Source organism: Mauremys mutica, chromosome 20, assembly GCF_020497125.1.
Source record: "Mauremys mutica isolate MM-2020 ecotype Southern chromosome 20, ASM2049712v1, whole genome shotgun sequence".
In the NCBI taxonomy this organism is placed as follows: domain Eukaryota; kingdom Metazoa; phylum Chordata; order Testudines; family Geoemydidae; genus Mauremys; species Mauremys mutica.
Genome location: NC_059091.1, coordinates 4,580,358 through 4,597,600, shown reverse-complemented (window position 1 = coordinate 4,597,600; position 17,243 = coordinate 4,580,358). Strand labels below are relative to the sequence as shown.

Below are 17,243 nucleotides of genomic sequence, written 5' to 3'. Positions count from 1 at the left end.
CCCTTGGCCAGGCCAGCACTGGAGGACGGCACCTGGGTACGCACCGGGGGGGGCCTGATCCGGAGCCCCGACGCCTGCCTCAAGGCCCCTTCGCACCCCTTTGTCTGGCTGCTGCAAAGAGGCCAGAGCCCCAAATTCCCCGGTGGTTCAGAGCCGGGTGCTTCCCTTCAGCACCATGGGGTTGGGGCTCTGTCGCCAGGGGCAGCGGGAGCCAGCGCGGAGCTGCCTGGCCCACCAGGGGCATCTCCGTGGGCCTCATGCCCCCTTTTCTTTCTCTCCTCAGAGGCCATAGCAAACAGCCAGGAATGGACCCTCAGCCGCTCCGTCCCGGAGCTCAGACTGGTAGGTGTCTCCTCGCCCCCTGCACCCTCTGTGCCAGCCACCAAGCGGGCGGGACGGACGGAAACATGGGACCTATGGCAGTGAGACCCGACCCCCAGGCCTGGGTCGTCTCCCCCCTCACCGTTCTGCCCCTCAATCCCGACCTGCAGCCTTGGGGTTCTCCCCCACAGCTCTGTGGTGCCCCTCAATCCTGACCCACAGCCCCCTGCCCTGGGCTCCCCCGCCCCTAGTTCTGCCGGTGCCTCTCAAATCCTGACCTGCAGCCCCCTGCCCTGGGCTCCCCCCCCAGCTCTGCTGGTGCCCCTCAATCACAACCTGCAGCCCCCAGTCCTGGGCTCCCACCCCCCAACCTCTGCAGTGCCCCTCAATCCTGACCCACAGCCCCCTGCCCTGGGCTTTCCCCCAGCTTTGCCGATGCCCCTCAATCCCAACCCGCAGCCCCCAGGCCTGCCCCCCCAGGTCTGCCGGTGCCCCTCAATCCCAACCCGCAGCCCCCAGGCCTGCCCCCCCAGGTCTGCCGGTGCCCCTCAATCCCAACCCGCAGCCCCCTGCTAGCCCATGGCACCGAGCCTGGCAGCTGACACTTGGCATCAGTTCAGATGCCCGAGCTCAGAGGCCTTGTGACTTGTGCCGTGGGATGCGCCCGGGGGCGGCTGTGGAGACGGACGCTGCCCCAGGCTGCTCCAGGACACATGGAGCTCCCAGCCCAGTCACGGGGGCAGCAGAGAGCTCCGGGGGCCCCCCAATGGGGGATGGGGGAGGGATTGGGGGTGCACTGGGCTCCCGGACACAAGGGAATTCCTTCCCTCCTGCCTCGCGCAAGGGAGAGCCGGTCCCCTTGCCCCTTGGCCAGTGACCCCTGGGGCCAGGTTGGGGGGGGGACGCTGGTGTGACTGGAGTGGAAGGGCCGGGTGGCGGGGTGGGGGGGTCGCTGTCTAGCACAGGACCGAGCGTGACCTGCCATGACCTCTGCCCTTTGGCCTCCCAGGGCGTCCTGGGGAGCATCAAGAGCGGGAAGTCGGCCCTCGTCCATCGCTTCCTCACCGGCTCCTACCTGGGCCTGGAGCCAGCTGAGAGTGAGTGCCGGGGGGGGCGGGCATGGAGCCGTGTGCTGGGCTGCTCAGGCTGCTCCACTCCTTCAGGGCCCTGCAGAGACCAGCGGGGGCGTGTCGGGGTGTGGGCATCCAGGCCAGCAGAGCGGAGAATGTGCCGGTTCCATGGCCAAACCGTGCCGGTTCCGTGGCCAAACCGTGCCGGTTCCGTGGCCGTTCTGTGCCGGTTCCGTGGCTAGACTGTGCCGGTTCCGTGGCCAAACTGTGCTGGTTCTGTGGCCAAACCGTGCCGGTTCCGTGGCTGGACCATGCCGATTCTGTGGCCAAACCGTGCCGGTTCCGTGGCCAGAACGTGCCGGTTCCGTGGCCAGACTGTGCTGGTTCCATGGCCATATCCTGCCAGTTCCGTGGCCAGACCGAGCCGGTTCCGTGGCCATATCCTGCCAGTTCCATGGCCAGATGGTGCCGGTTCCGTGGCCATATCCTGCCAGTTCCGTGGCCAGACCGAGCCGGTTCCGTGGCCATATCCTGCCAGTTCCGTGGCCAGACGGTGCCGGTTCCATGGCCATATCCTGCCAGTTCCGTGGCCAGACCGTGCCCATTCTGGGGCCTGAATGTGTCCCTCAGCCTAATTTTTGCCATACCTGGATTTTCTCCTAACTGGGCATTTCCCAGCAGGGCACCGTGACCTCTCCCCGCCTCCCCTGCCCCCGCTCGCCCCATGTGGGACGGCCCCGTCGGGTGCATTGTGGGGAGCACCCTGCGTTGGCTCTGTCCCAGCTGGGCTCCCCTGCCTGGCTCTGTGGATCCCCATCTCCCACCCCTCCGCTCTCCTGCCCGGGGGTGGGGGCGGGGCACTGGCCAGCTGCTGGCACCGAGGGAGCTGCAGACAATGGCCCCGATTGAGTCCCGCGGGCGCAGCTGACGGGCTGGGCACAAAGAGCTGGCGGCAGCTTCCCCCCGGCCATTGTCCAGAGCCCGAATGGGCCCAGATTAGACACAGGGGCTAAGTCGTCAGGGCCGGCAACCGGCCAGTCGCAGCCGTTCGCCCCCAGCCCATCCGCACACGGGCCCTGTGCCCAGGAGGCTTCGGCCTCCAATGTCCCCTTTGCTTCTGTAGTCCACAGGCCTGGCCCTGCAGGGGAGTGCGTGGCACTGGCAGCTCTGCCGGCGCCCCTCACTCCCGACCCGCAGCCCCTGCTAGCCCAGCCCTGGGCTCCTCCCAGATCTGCCAGTGCCCCTCACCCCCGACCCACTGCCCCCTGCCAGGACTTTTGGGCAGAGGCCAGTGACTTGAGCTTTGCATCACCTCGGGGGCTGATTTTGTGACCCTAACAAACGCCTCCCCCGAGCTCTGGGACACGGCTGCCCGTGCCCGGGAGGGAGCTGAGCCCGGCGTGGGCAGGCAGGGGCCGTCGGGCACAGGGGCCCTGCTCACCGGCTCTCTCCCCCTCTCTGTGGACCCAGGCGGACAGTTCAAGAAGGAAGTGGTGGTGGACGGGCAGAGTCACCTGTTATTGATCCGAGAGGAAGGGGGTGCCCCGGACGTCAAGGTAACCGCTGGGGGAGGGCCGGGAGGGGGGGGTATCGCAGGGCACTGGATGCTCCCACGGCTGATCCCTGGCTCCCGGGGTCTCCACTCCGAAGACGCCCCCGCAGCTCTGGCCTCAAGGCCGGGGGTTCCCTGGTTGTGTGTTGGGGACCCCTCCCCCCGGCACAGAGAGCCAACCCCCCTTCCCGCTCTCTCCCCCTCCCCCCCACAGTTTGCCAGCTGGGTGGATGCCGTGGTCTTTGTGTTCAGCCTGGAGAATGAGGACAGCTTCCAGGAGGTCTCCCAGTACTACAACCTCCTGACCGGCTACCGCAGCCCCTCGGAGGTGGCCGTGGCCCTGGTGGGCACGCAGGGTGAGTGGGGCGTGAGCAGGGCTGGGGCCCCGGGGAGGGGCAGGGAAGGTGGCGCGCCCAGAGTGGGCGCTCGCTGCAGGCCGTCACGAGGTAGGTGGTGGATGTCTGAGCCAATCCCAGGGGGCTGCAATGGGGGGGGGCTCAGCGGGGGACACTGTGGTGCAGGGAGCAGGTGGGGTCACTAGGGGGCGCTGTGGTGCAGGGAGCGGGGCAGGGGTCACTAGGGGGCGCTGTGGTGCAGGGAGCGGGGCAGGGGTCACTAGGGGGCGCTGTGCTGCAGGGAGCGGGTCAGCGGTAAACTAGGGGGCGCTGTGCTGCAGGGAGCGGGGTGGGGTCACTAGGGCGCGCTGTGCTGTAGGGAGCGGGGCGGGGGTCACTAGGGGGTGCTGTGGTGCAGGGAGCGGGGCCGGGGTCACTAGGGGGTGCTGTGCTGCAGGGAGCGGGGCGGGGGTCACTAGGGGCGCTGTGCTGCAGGGAATGGGGTGGGGTCACTAGGGGGCGCTGTGGTGCAGGGAGCGGGGCAGGGGTCACTAGGGGGCGCTGTGCTGCAGGGAGTGGGGCAGGGGTCATTGTGCTGCAGGGAGCAGGGCAGGGGGTCACTAGGGGGCGCTGTGCTGCAGGGAGCGGTGTGGGGTCACTAGGGGGCGCTGTGCTGCAGGGAGCGGGGCGGGGGTCACTAGGGGCGCTGTGGTGCAGGGAGCGGGGTGGGGTCACTAGGGGGCGCTGTGGTGCAGGGAGCGGAGCAGGGGTCACTAGGGGGTGCTGTGCTGCAGGGAGTGGGGCAGGGGTCATTGTGCTGCAGGGAGCAGGGCAGGGGGTCACTAGGGGGCGCTGTGCTGCAGGGAGCGGGGCGGGGGTCACTAGGGGCGCTGTGCTGCAGGGAGCGGGGTGGGGTCACTAGGGGGCGCTGTGCTGCAGGGAGTGGGGCAGGGGTCATTGTGCTGCAGGGAGCAGGGCAGGGGGTCACTAGGGGGCGCTGTGCTGCAGGGAGCGGTGTGGGGTCACTAGGGGGCGCTGTGCTGCAGGGAGCGGGGCGGGGGTCACTAGGGGCGCTGTGGTGCAGGGAGCGGGGTGGGGTCACTAGGGGGCGCTGTGGTGCAGGGAGCGGAGCAGGGGTCACTAGGGGGTGCTGTGCTGCAGGGAGTGGGGCAGGGGTCATTGTGCTGCAGGGAGCAGGGCAGGGGGTCACTAGGGGGCGCTGTGCTGCAGGGAGCGGGGCGGGGGTCACTAGGGGCGCTGTGCTGCAGGGAGCGGGGTGGGGTCACTAGGGGGCGCTGTGCTGCAGGGAGTGGGGCAGGGGTCATTGTGCTGCAGGGAGCAGGGCAGGGGGTCACTAGGGGGCGCTGTGCTGCAGGGAGTGGGGTGGGGTCACTAGGGGGCGCTGTGCTGCAGGGAGCGGGGCGGGGGTCACTAGGGGCGCTGTGGTGCAGGGAGCGGGGTGGGGTCACTAGGGGGCGCTGTGCTGCAGGGAGTGGGGCAGGGGTCATTGTGCTGCAGGGAGCAGGGCAGGGGGTCACTAGGGGGCGCTGTGCTGCAGGGAGCGGGGCGGGGGTCATTGTGCTGCAGGGAGCGGGGCGGGGGTCACTAGGGGGCGCTGTGGTGCAGGGAGCGGGCTGGGGTCACTAGTGGGCGCTGTGGTGCAGGGAGCGGGCTGGGGTCACTAGGGGGCGCTGTGGTGCAGGGAGCGGGGTGGGGTCACTAGGGGGCGCTGTGGTGCAGGGAGCGGGGTGGGGTCACTAGGGGGCGCTCTCCCCTCGCAGTCAGCGCTGGCCCCGATGGCCCCCAGGATCCAGAGGCTGGAGCTGTATCTGGTGCATTGGGCGTTAACCCTTCGCACGCCGTCACTCTGGAGCATCTTCCCCCCTCCCTGGCCGGCCGCCCGGCTCGTGACTTGATCCCCACCCCGAGGACCCTCGCGGGGGGCGGGGGGTGGCGCCCGGCCGCCAGAGGGGGGCGGTGGTGTGGAGCTGGGTGGTTCCCGCCCACCCGTCCGTCCGGGTGAGACAGGGCCGTTCTTTCTCCCGCCCCCCAGACAAGATCAGCTCCACCAACCCCCGGGTGATCGAGGACCCGCAGGCCCGGGCGCTCTGCAACGACATGAAACGCTGCCTCTACTACGAGACCTGCGCCACCTACGGCCTCAACGTCGACCGGGTCTTCAGTGAAGGTAACCGCCGGCCGGGGGGTCTGAGCTGCTCCTTCCCCGTCTGCCAGGGGCGGGGCCTGGCCCCCGTGGGGTGGGCGTGGCTGGGCTGGTGTGGTTTGTTCCCCCATGGATCCCTGTGGCTGGGGTGGTTTGTTCCCCCTTGGGGTCCCCATGGCCGTGGCTGGGGTGGGCTCTCCCCCGGGGGGTCCCTGTGGTTGTGTCTGGGACGGTCTGTCTCCTTGGTGGTCCCCGTGGCCGGGGCAGGCTCTCCCCCTGGTACGTCCCCAGGACCATGGTTGGGGCGGGCTTTCCCCCTTGGAGTCCCCGTGGCTGTGGCTGGGTTGGTCTGTCTCCCTGGGGGTCCCCGTGGCCGTGGCTGGGGCGGGCTCTCCCCCAGGGGGGTCCCTCTAACCGTGGCTGGGGCGGGCTCTCCCCCAGGGGGGTCCCTCTAACCGTGGCTGGGGCGGGCTCTCCCCCAGGGGGGTCCCTCTAACCGTGGCTGGGGCGGGCTCTCCCCCAGGGGGGACCCTCTAACCGTGGCTGGGGCGGGCTCTCCCTCGGGGGGGTCCCTCTAACCGTGGCTGGGGCGGGCTCTCCCCCAGGGGGGTCCGCGTGGCTCCCGGTCTCTCATGGGCCTTTCCTTCCCCTCCCAGTCGCCCAGAAGGTCGTGACTCTGAAGAAGCAGCAGCAGCTCCTGGCCTCCTGCAAGTCCCTGCCCAGCACCCCCAGCCACTCGGCCGCCTCCACCCCCGTGGGCGGGATCCACCCTGGGCAGGTACGGCCAGCAGGGGGCACCGCAGCACCAGGGGTGCCCGCTCCCCAGCCCCAGCCGCCTCCAGGCCTGCAGCCCCCTTCACGGAGCCGGCGGCGGGACAGTTCCAGCCCCAACGGCACCGCGATGCCCAGGCCTGCCCAATCTGCCCGCTGAACCGGGGCAACTGGGACAAGCACGGCCCGGGGTGGGGGTTACAGGCAGAGCTGGCACTGCCCTGGCCCTGGGGGAGTGTGTGTGTTGGGGGGGAGGGGTTATAGGCAGAGAATAAAACCCAGGAGTCCTAAGTCCCAGTCCCCGCTGCTTTAACCACTAGGCCCTACTCCCCTCCCAGAGCTGGGGACAGACCCTGGCTCCGCCCCCGTCCCTCTAACCCCTAACCCCCCACATGTTCACTGCACTCCCTGCCCTCAGCCCGTCGGGGAGAAGGAGTCGTCGGGGGGGGGCATTTCCAAGGCCCAGGGGGAAAGGGGCCCGTGGGCAGCGGGTGGCTCCGGGCAGCGGGACACTGATGCCTGGTGCCCGGGGCTCTTTTCCAGGCCAGTAATGGAGGCCACGCGAGCGATTACTCCTCCTCCTTGCCATCTACGCCCAACATCAGCCACCGCGAGCTGCGGAGCGAAGGCTCGGTCGGGATCGGCACCCCCAGCTCCCTGCACCGGGGGGCCAAGCGCCGCACCAGCCTCTTCACGGTGAGCCACCCCCCATCTCCGGAGCTCCTGCCCGGGCACGTTGTGCCGGTCCCCGGAGCCCCGTGCCGCTGCCGGCCACATACCGCCACTGCCCCACCACTGCCGGGGATTGGGAACACATGGGAAGGTGGGGCACGGGCATGTGGGTTTGGCTCCCAGACAGCTCAGTGGCCCCCCCTGGGGCTGGGACAGCTCAGTGGTGCCCCCTGGGGGCGGGACCGGTGTATCCTGGGGCCGGCTCACTGGTGCCCCCTGGGGCTGGGACAGCTCAGTGGGTGTATCCTGGGGCCGGCTCAGTGGCACCCCCTGGGAGTGGGTAGGTGGTATATCCTGGGGCCGGCTCAGTGGCGCCCCCTGGGGGCGGGACAGCGGTGTATCCTGGGGCGGCTCAGTGGTTCGCCCGGGGACCGTGTTCCTTTTGCCGAGGGCTCCTTGTCGCGTTGCAGAACCGCCGGGGGAGCGATTCGGAGAAGAGGAGCCTGGACAGCAGAGGGGACAGCACGGGCAGCGGCCGCGCTATCCCAATCAAACAGGTGAGAGCCGCGGGCACAGCCGGGACCCGGCCCCTCGCCCCGTGGCAGCTGGCATCCACCCCCAGTGCCCGGGAGGCGCGCCCAGGATTTTCCTTTGCAACAGGGACATCCTCAAGCACACACACACACACACAGCAAATGCACACCCAGCCAACACACACATACAGAGCAAACACACACACACACACACAGAGCAAATGCACACACACACAACACTAGCAAACACACCCCCAGCACACACACACACACACACCCAGCAAACACACACACACCCAGCACACACATATACACCGCCCGGCACATGCATGCCTGCCCAGGAACACACATGGGGATGCACACAGCTCTGATGGCTTCAGCCCAGCCTCCCTGGTCTTTGTGCATGTCCAGCTAGGGGTGAGCAGTCCTGGCACCCAGCCAGCCCACCGCACAAGCGAGCAAACGCTGTCTCCACCTCCCTGGCCCTCCTGGGGCGGCTGACTGCCCAGATGCCAGGGGGTAAGCGGCATTGGCTGTAATCCACCTGCTGAGCCTCTCCATCCCCACCAGAGTGGGTGGGGACGGATCGGGGAGCGCAGGTCACAGCTCCGCGGGGACCCAGCCGCAGCCAGTGCGCTGCGGTGACCAGGTCTGCGATCCTGCACTGGGCAGAGGGCGAGGGGTGTCCGGCGAGCACGGGTGAGCTATCAACGCAGGGAACCTCCCCCGGGCAGCAGCCCCTGCCACGCTGAGGCACGGGGCTGGGCCACACCCAGCCTGGGCCAAATGCAGGATGACCCACAGCCCTGGACGTGGTTGGATACCGGCTGTGGGGTGCCTGAGAGGAGGTGGTGGCCCCTAGTGCACAGAGCACTGGACCGGGACCCAGCCGACCGGGGTTTTATTCCGAGCTCAGCCACCGACCGGCTGGGTGACCTGGCACCTGGCACAGCCTCGCTCTGTGCCTCAGTTTCCCCCTGTGTCGAAAGGAGGGGGGGCTCCTTGGCATGGAGAATGCACTCTGCGACCCTGGGCCGGCAGCCCTGGGAAGGGCACAGGGTTCGTCCCGTGCCGAGGCCGGCGGGAGGAGGTGGCTCAGGGCTGGGCGGGCTCCGTAAATGACCGGCAGCCCCCCTGGCTCACCGTGGGATGAGGCCCAGTGTCACTCCAGGGATGGGGTCACTCCAGGGGTGGCGCCGTCACCATAGAGTATGGGAGGGGGAACTGCACTCGCTTGGTCCCTGGGACACAGGGTCCTTGGGGCTCACACTGAGCACCCCCCCTGCACCCCAAGTCACCCCGCTAGCCTCCCCTGACCTGGGCAGTAGCCTGGAGGAACCCCGGGCCCCCTCCCCTGGCCTTGGCTAACCTGCCCCACTCCCCCCAGAGCTTCCTGCTGAAACGCAGCGGCAACTCCCTCAACAAGGAGTGGAAGAAGAAATACGTGACCCTGTCCAGCAACGGGCTTCTCTTCTACCACCCCAGCATCAACGTAAGTGCCTGGCCGTGCCCCCCGCGCCAGGGCCCGGCCCGGCTGAGCAGCGGCTGAGCGCCCAGACCCCGCGCCAGCTGTGGCTCGTTCAGCGGCTCTCCTGGTTTCCCCATCTCCCCCTGCCGGGTGCCCAATCTGCACCATCCCGCCAGGGGAGAGGGGGCGCCGCCCCGTCGTACGGGACTGGGGCCGGGCCAGGCGCCGTGGGGATGGGCACGCAGGGCGGAGAGCCGGGTGGAGTTCGCTCCAGGGGGGCTTTGCGGTGACTCCCCGTCTCCCCCCTCCCCCTAGGATTATATTCACAGCACCCACGGGAAGGTGATGGACCTCCTGCGCACCACTGTCAAGGTGCCTGGCAAGCGCCCCCCCAGGGCCATCTCCGCCTGCAGCCCCTCCTCCAGCATCAACGGCCTGGTGCGGGACGTGAGCGGGGGGCAGGCGCCCGAGGGTGGCGGTAAGTGACCGCAGGGCCCAGATCTGTGCGGGGACCCGGCCGGGGCGTCAGCACCTGGACCGTGGGTGGTGGGCAGCCTGGCACCCCCAGGGAAGTGGGGGAGGTCGGGGGCCTGACGCTCGTGTGCGTAGGGGAGGCTGGCACACCGGGGGAGGCAGATGGGAGGGCACGAGGGGGCTTGGCTCTCTCTGGGGAGGGAGGCCGGGCTGGGTGGGCTGGGCTGGGTGCCCCAGGAGGGTCTGGCATTCTAGGGTGACTCCGGGGCCCCCCAGCCTGAGCCCTATGCCCAGTTGTCTAACACAGCTCAACGGTGACACCTAGTGGCCCGGTGGATTGCTCCTTGTGCCGGCTGGCACGGTGAGTCCATATGTCATCGTATGGGCCCAGCACGCTGTCTCGGCTGGATCCACGGTCCTCCGCCTTGGGGAGACCCCTCAGCTCCCCTTCTCTCCCCACAGCTAGCCTCTCCCCCGCGGCGCTGACTATCCCGACAGAACAAGCGGCCAAGGCCTCAGGGAAGCCGGACCGGCCCCTCCAGCGTTGCGCTTCGGCCGCCAGCGCCAAGACCTCGGGTGGGGGTAGGTTCGGCGCTGCCCGCTGCAGCGCCCAGCGTCCCTCGCCAATGGCCGGAGAGCAGAGTGGGGGCAGGGAAGGCCACCGGGGGGGGGGGGTACGTGGCGGCTGTGGGGCACGCTGGGCTCCCAGCAGGACCTCTGGCGATGGAGGCACTGACGCTTCAGGGAAACCCCGGCCGGAGGCTGCCCAAGGACCCCAGAGATTGAACCTGGAACCCCGATCACGCCCAGGGGCCCCAGAAATCCCTCCCCAGAGCCTGACAGGGTGGCTGGCTCCCAATCCCTGAGAATGCCAGTGGGGTTCTCTGGGCACCGGGGGGGGTCGGAAGATGGGGGGGGACGTGGGGTGACTTCTCCCGCCTGCGTCTCTCTGCAGAGGGGTCCCCGGCCGGAGAAGGGGTGTCCAGCCCCAGCCCCAGCCCCGGCGGCAAAGACCCGCCTCCTTCGCCCATGATTGACAGGAAGAAGCATCGCCGGAAGAAGCTGATGACCCCCTCGAAAACCGAGGGGTCGACGGGGCAGGCGGAAGGTGAGGGAGGCTGTCACCGCGGTAACGCAGGGAGCCGCCCCTTGGCAGCCTCGTGAGCAGCAGCCCTGGCTCGGGGACCCCAGAGCACCCTGGGAACGGCCTCGGAGGAAGTGCCCGGAGCCGAGCGGGGAGGGGCAAGGGGGGGTCCGGGGGCCCTTGGGAGAGAGACAAAGAGAGTCAGCCCGTGGGACACCTTCGACGGGCTCCCAGGGCACGGGCGGGGCTGTGTCTACACTGCAAAGCCACAGGGCTTGAACCCTGGGCCCCGGCTTGACTCTGATCCAAGCCCTGGGCTAGCGCGACTTGTGTGTAGACAGGAGTAGGTTCGGCTCGAGCCCGCGTTCGACCCCTGCAGTGTAGACGTGCCCAGAGACCCGCCCAGGACTGCCACGGAGCCTGGGGGGCAGGGCGACTCTGACCCAGAGCAGGGTGGCCTGGGGCACGCCCGGGCGATACCGCTCCATTCTGACAGCCAGACTCTGCGCCGTTTCATTCCCGCTCTGCGAATGGCTTCCCGGCACGCGCCCCCCCCCGCCCAGCTCTCCCCACGCCCCCCACCTCTCCGGGGGGGGGCTCACACCGCTCACAGCTTCCTCCCTCCCCCCCCAGTGCTTTGCCTCCCCTCCCCCCGGGTGGGATCCCCGTCTTCTAGCTTTTTCTCTTGACTGTCTCCCTTTATTCTCTCCCGCCTCCCGCCGCCCCCACCCCGGACTCTCGGCAGCCAAGCGCAAAATGTGGAAATTAAAAACCTTTGGTAGTTTAAGAAATATTTATAAAACAGGTAACGCGCAGCGGCCGTCACGCGGTGCTGGTGTCACTCATGCATGTCGATGTGCTTCCATCGTTTGGTGCCGCCGGCCGCCTGGCTCTGGTGCCCCCCTCCGGGGCGGGGAGGAGCCCGGCCGGACCGAGGGCAAGGGGCCGGGCAGACAGCCGGGGGTCGAGCTCCATGCCAATGCCGGAAGTGCTGGCTGGCACAGGATGAAGGCAGGGGCACTGCTCTGACAAGTTGCCACTGGCCCCTGCCCCGCCAGCTAGCTACGTGCCCGCATGCTGCCTGTACGCTCATCCCAGCCGGGTTCCCCCGCCTCACAGCCACCCTCTGGCCAGCAGGGGGCGGTAAGTGCCACTTCCCTGGCGCTCCCAGCTCCCTCTGGCCCCAGCTCCTTTAAAGGGGTGTTTTGGGTCCTCCCTACAAATAAACCTGGAAGCAGGGGGGTGCTTGGCCAGGCGGGGAGCCCCTCACACCCATCCTTGGCGCCCCCTGTCCAGCAGACAGACCTCCCCCAGCCTGACTGTGCAGAGCCATTGGGTCGCTCCGGTGGGGTGCCCAGGTGGTGACCCTCCCCCCCCCCCTCCTCCCCGGGCTGGGGGCTCCCTTTCCCTTCTGCAGAGGAGGAGAACTTCGAGTTCATCATCGTGTCGAGCACGGGCCAGACGTGGCACTTCGAGGCCGGCAGCTTCGAGGAGAGGGACGCCTGGGTCCAGGCGATCGAGAGCCAGATCCTGGCCAGCCTGCAGTGCTGCGAGAGCAGCAAAAACAAGGTATGTCGTCCCCCAGCTGCTCCCCAGGGCCAACCGCCTCCTGGGGCATTTCCCAGAGTCCTCTCTCTGCCAGCCAGCTGCTGAGCCGCCAGGACAGCCTGGGAACTCCTGCAAAGCCCTGCCCTGCCACCTAGGCGGGGCCCTGCCTGCCATCAATCAGTCCCTTCAGAGAGGGAAATGCAGCCACTTCTGGGGGACAGCGGCCAAAGTGTACAGCTCCCGGCATAACCACGCATTGGGGGTGGAACTGGGCCAAACCCCTTTCTCTGGGGTCTTTAATGTCTGTGCAGGGAACCCTCCCACAGGGAGCGATTCACCCCTGAGCAGAGGGGGAGCCCAAGGTGGGTGCCACTGACGTCCCACAAGGCAGAGGGGAGTCTGCCAGGACTGGGGCCGTTTCAGCTTGGACGTGGCTTCCGCTGGGGTACACCTCGGGGGGGCTGGTCCATGGCCTGGGTCCGGGATCTCCCAGCATCCCGGCTGCTTGGCCAACTGCCCCCCTGCTTTGCTCCCCGCAGGCCCGGATGGACAGCCAGAGCGAAGCGGTAGCCATCCAGGCCATCCGGAACGCCCGCGGCAATTCCCTGTGTGTGGACTGCGGGGCACCGAGTAAGTCTCACTCCTGGGGGGCGGGCGGCTGCTCCCACGCCGCGGCGCTGATGGGGACCTCTCCTCCCTCCCTTCCCCCAGACCCCACCTGGGCCAGCCTGAACCTGGGGGCGCTGATCTGCATCGAGTGCTCGGGCATTCACCGAAACCTGGGCACCCACCTGTCACGGGTGCGCTCGCTGGACCTCGACGACTGGCCCCTGGAGCTCACCCTGGTGCTGACGTCCATCGGCAACGAGACGGCCAACGGCATTTGGGAGAAGAACACGCAGGGACGCCGGAAGCCCACCTGCGAGTCGTCCCGGTGAGCGCCCTCCCCCCCGCCCCACGTGCCAGCCCCAGGCCCACCCCCTGTGGGGTTTGCCACTCGGCCGGTGTTTCCTGGGGGCGACAGCTAATGGCTCAGGAATGGGGGAGGAGGGGGCGATGCTGAAAGGCCCCTGGAAATAACAGTCCTCGCTCGCCTAGTAGGACCCTGTGGGCACCAGGCTATGGGCATTACCAGCCTCCTGGGGGTGGAGGTTGCAGGCATCATGGGTTGGGCACTGGGGGGTACCCAGTTCTGGGCACTGCAGGTCCCTGGGGTACCCGGCTCTGGACTTTGCCCGGGGGGGGAGGAGTACCCAGCTCTGGGCACTGCAGTTTCCTGGAGGTGCCTGGCTCCAGACACTGCAGATCCATGTGGGGTACCCAGCTCCGGGCACTGCAGGCCCCTGGGGGTACCTGGCTTCAGACACTGCAGGTCCCTGGGGGTACCTGGCTCTGGGCACTGCAGGTCCCTGGGGGGTACCTGGCTCTGGGCACTGCAGGCTCCTGGGGGTACCTGGTTCCAGATTTTGCCCAGGTTCCTAGGGGGTACCTGGCTCCAGGCACTGCAGGTCCCTGGGGGTACCTGGCTCTTGGCACTGCAGGTCCCTGGGGGGTACCTGGCTCCAGGCACTGCAGGCCCCTGGGGGTCCCTGGCTCTGGGCACTGCAGGCCCCTGGGGGTCCCTGGCTCTGGGCACTGCAGGTCCCTGGGGGGTCCCTGGCTCCAGGCACTGCAGGCTCCTGGGGGTACCTGGTTCCAGATTTTGCCCAGGTTCCTGGGGGGTACCTGGCTCCAGGCACTGCAGGTCCCTGGGGGGTACCTGGCTCCGGGCACTGCAGGCCCCTGGGGGTACCTGGCTCCAGGCACTGCAGGTCCCTGGGGGTCCCTGGGGGGTACCTGGCTCCAGGCACTGCAGGCCCCTGGGGGTACCCAGCTCTGGGCACTGCAGGCCCCTGGGGGTACCCAGCTCTGGGCACTGCAGGCCCCTGGGGGTACCTGGTCCAGGCACTGCAGGCCCCTGGGGGTACCCAGCTCTGGGCACTGCAGGTCCCTGGGGGGTACCTGGCTCTGGGCTCTGCATCTCTGCCCAGCCTGTCTGCATTGCTGGGCACACATCACCGCCCGTGTGCGTCTTGCCGCAGGGAGGAGCGGGAGTCATGGATCCGGGCGAAGTACGAGCAGCGGCTGTTCCTGGCCCCGTTCCCCAGCCCCGAGATCCCGCTGGGGCAGCAGCTGTTCCGGGCCGTGCAGGAGAAGGACCTGGGCACGGTGCTGCTGCTGCTGGCGCACAGCACCAAGGAGCTGATCAACACCTGCTCCGGGGACAAGGACCGGCGCACGGCGCTGCACCTGGCCTGCGACCTGCCCCATGTGGTCATCACCCAGCTGCTGGTCTGGGTACGTCCGTCTGCCTGGGGCGCCGCGGGTCATGGGGGGCTGGGGGGTCCGCTGCCCTCGCTCATAGCAAGCAGGGACCAGATGGGGAGGGGGCACCAGCACACTGGGCTCCCCCTGAGCTTGGCAGGCTGCGGGCTGCGGGGCCGGGGTGCCAGCTGCAGGGCGTTCCAGCCACGAGCAAGCTTATAGCCTGCGGTGATGTCACAAACCTGGGCGTTGTGACATCACTGCCTGTTGCTCCGGCAATGGCTGTGACATCACTGGTTGTGCGGGTACCCAGAGACCTCTACGGGGTGGCCAGTCCAAGCCAGGGAGGGCTCCTGCCCTGCCAGGTAGAGCCCAGGGCGCTCCCCGAGCTGGACAGATGGGATCCTCCTTACCCCGCCCTGGGGGTGATGAGCCCCGATCGCCCAGCCTGGGGACCCGCCGTGGCAGTGGCACATCCCGGGGCCCCGGCTGCTTGTTAGCCTGGGATTTCACCTGCCGGAGGGGCGATGCCATAGCGATGCCCGGCTCCGGGATCCCCCCTGGGGGGTTGGGGCCCACTTCTGGGGCAGGCTAGCTCTGGTCCAGAGCCGCGCCCCTCATCCCCACCTCTCTGTCCGCAGTACGGCATCGAAGTGAAGGCCCGAGACGCGCTGGGCCACACGGCCCTTTTCTACGCCAGGCGAGCCGGGAGCCAGGAGTGCGCCGAGATCCTCCTGCAGCACGGCTGCCCCAGCGAGGGCCACGGCACCGCCGCCACGCCCGGCCTGCGCCGGAAAAGCAGCACCGCCAGCATGGGACGGTGTGACACTCGGACCGCCCTGGTATAGCCGGCCAGCCCCGCCGGACTGCCCCGTGCAGGGCCTCTGGGCTCAGCCCCGAGCGGAGGGGGAGACTGCCAGCGCCCCGGCCCTCTGCAGAGCCCTCCCCAGCGGGCTCCGGGCCTGCCTCGGGCCACCTGGACCGGGTGCGACGGAGCCCGAGCCCGACGCAGGGCTGGAGGGGAAGGACGCGCGGGTGGCCAGGGGAGAACTTCAGTGACAGGCCCATCCCGCGCGGGCCGCACCTGCCGGACGCTGAAGGGACGTTCGGCCCAACGGGCCCAGCTTTTCCGGGCACGGCTGGCGAGGCGGGTGCCCAGGTGAGGCCACCCCTGGATGCTGGCTGGGCAGGACGCCAGGCATCCCCATCCTCCGGCCAGTGTCGGACAATTTGTATTTTTGATGCTCTATTTATTACTCAGCCCCTGCTGGTGGGGCCCAATCTGTCCCTGTCTCCTCGGGGCCCCTGCTGCCCCTCACCCCAATCCATCCGAGGCCTCCCGTGTGGCTGGGCAGGGGATGGGAACACACAGGACAAAGAGAGGCAGCTTTTTCAGAGCACAGGACTGAGAGCCAGGACTCCTGGGTTCTGTTCCTGGCTCTGGGAGCGGAGTGGGGAGGGTCTAGTGGTCAGAGCACAGGGCCGGGAGCCAGGACTCCTGGGTTCTGTTCCTGGCTCTGAGAGCAGAGTGGGGAGGGTCTAGTGGTCAGAGCACAGGGTCGAGAGCTGGGACTCCTGGGTTCTGTTCCTGGCTCTGGGAATGGGGGGTCTAGTGGTCAGAGCACAGGGCTGGGAGCCAGGACTCCTGGGTTCTGTTCCCAGCTCTGTCACTGAGTTGCCCTGTGACCCCCCGTGGGCCACACCCTCCCATCCTTGCCTTGGGGTTTAAGGACACGGCCGGGGTGGGGAGGGCTCCTTCGTTCCTGTCCGTAATGAGCTTTGCCGGTGAAATGTGCTGTGTTGTGCCAAGGTATTTGGGTTCCCAGCCTGCCCCGGGCCAGACAGGGACCCGCAGCAAGGGGAGAGGGCTGATGTTACCGGGGGTGGGGGGTGATGGGCCTGCAGCTGCCTCTGAGCTGGTGACCCCCTCACCCCAATCCATCCGATCCAGCTGCCATAGCCCTGAACCTCCAGTCCCTGTCCCCCCCATTAGTCCCCCTCCCATTCCATGAAGGGGGGAGGGGAAGCCTCTCGCCCTGCTCTCTGTCTCCACCATGGCGGGTGGGGGGGACAGCTGTGCCCCCACCCCGTGCGGCTGGGGGGCTCCCAACTGGGTGCACTGGCCCTGTGCAGACACCAGAGGGCGACAGTCTCCTCGCTACCGTTTTGTGAGGCGAGCGGGAGTGGGGCAGCGTGTGGGGCTGGACGCCGGGGTTCCACTGGGGTTTCCGGGAGGGGAGCGGGGGGGGGGCTGATGGGTTAAAGGGCGGGGCTGGCAATCAGGCCCTCATGGCTGTGGGAGGGGAGTGAGGTCCAATGAGTAGAGCGGGTGGGGGCGGGAGAGGGCTAGGAGCCAGGACCCCTGGGTTCTATCCCAGCCCTAGGAGGGGTGTGGGGGCTGGGAGCCAGGACGCCTGGGTTCTCCCTGCTGTAGAAAAGGGGGCCCCTGATGGCTCAGGCAGAGAGGCAGGGCAGGTATCCCCGTGTTGTTTACCGGCAGGAGCACCCCCCCTCCCCTCCTCCGACAGAGGCGCCAACCCCTGCCCCCCCCCGCCCCCTCCTTGCCAGCTTGCGCCCACTGAGCCAGGCTCCCGTTTCATGCTCCAAACCCTGCCCCACGCCCGCCCTCCCAGCCAGCACCTCTCTGAAAAGCAGCATCTCATCCCAGTCACGGGTGAGCGGGGCGGGGGGGGGCCTGGCATGGGGCATTGACAGCCCCTCCCTTGGGTCATCCATACAGGAGCTGGCACGGCACTGCCTTAGCGCCAGGCCCAGCTTTCAGCCCGTTCCTGTTGTACAAAGGCCCCGTCCCCTTGCCCCACCGCCCGGCCTTTCCCAGCCTCCTCGCGGGACCCTGGTTTAATTTATTTGCTTCTCCGAGCGTTTGGCTTGTGCCAGGAATCTCCCGCCCGCCCTCCGGCCGTCTCTCCGGCCAGGCTGGGTTGGC

General features: G+C 68.5%; 1 protein-coding gene across 4 annotated transcripts in view; it reads left to right on the top strand.

The window, feature by feature from the left end:
• AGAP2 (ArfGAP with GTPase domain, ankyrin repeat and PH domain 2) overlaps nucleotides 1–15,826 on the top strand; it is a 52,837-nt gene extending 37,011 nt beyond the window's left edge. For 2 of the 4 annotated variants that reach the window (XM_044995272.1, XM_044995269.1), the window contains exons 2-19: nucleotides 284–342; nucleotides 1,331–1,418; nucleotides 2,862–2,947; nucleotides 3,158–3,299; nucleotides 5,332–5,466; nucleotides 6,099–6,220; nucleotides 6,757–6,909; nucleotides 7,356–7,442; nucleotides 8,806–8,910; nucleotides 9,202–9,364; nucleotides 9,823–9,942; nucleotides 10,316–10,468; nucleotides 11,190–11,249; nucleotides 11,862–12,013; nucleotides 12,532–12,622; nucleotides 12,704–12,926; nucleotides 14,074–14,329; nucleotides 14,938–15,826. In XM_044995272.1, the coding sequence (XP_044851207.1) occupies nucleotides 284–342; nucleotides 1,331–1,418; nucleotides 2,862–2,947; nucleotides 3,158–3,299; nucleotides 5,332–5,466; nucleotides 6,099–6,220; nucleotides 6,757–6,909; nucleotides 7,356–7,442; nucleotides 8,806–8,910; nucleotides 9,202–9,364; nucleotides 9,823–9,942; nucleotides 10,316–10,468; nucleotides 11,190–11,249; nucleotides 11,862–12,013; nucleotides 12,532–12,622; nucleotides 12,704–12,926; nucleotides 14,074–14,329; nucleotides 14,938–15,144 (2,402 nt within the window). In that variant the 3' untranslated portion in view covers nucleotides 15,145–15,826. The remainder of the gene's footprint in view (nucleotides 1–283; nucleotides 343–1,330; nucleotides 1,419–2,861; nucleotides 2,948–3,157; nucleotides 3,300–5,331; nucleotides 5,467–6,098; nucleotides 6,221–6,756; nucleotides 6,910–7,355; nucleotides 7,443–8,805; nucleotides 8,911–9,201; nucleotides 9,365–9,822; nucleotides 9,943–10,315; nucleotides 10,469–11,189; nucleotides 11,250–11,861; nucleotides 12,014–12,531; nucleotides 12,623–12,703; nucleotides 12,927–14,073; nucleotides 14,330–14,937) is intronic. The other 2 variants (XM_044995273.1, XM_044995271.1) reach the window with 1 other exon arrangement.
• Nucleotides 15,827–17,243: the final 1,417 nt, after the last annotated feature.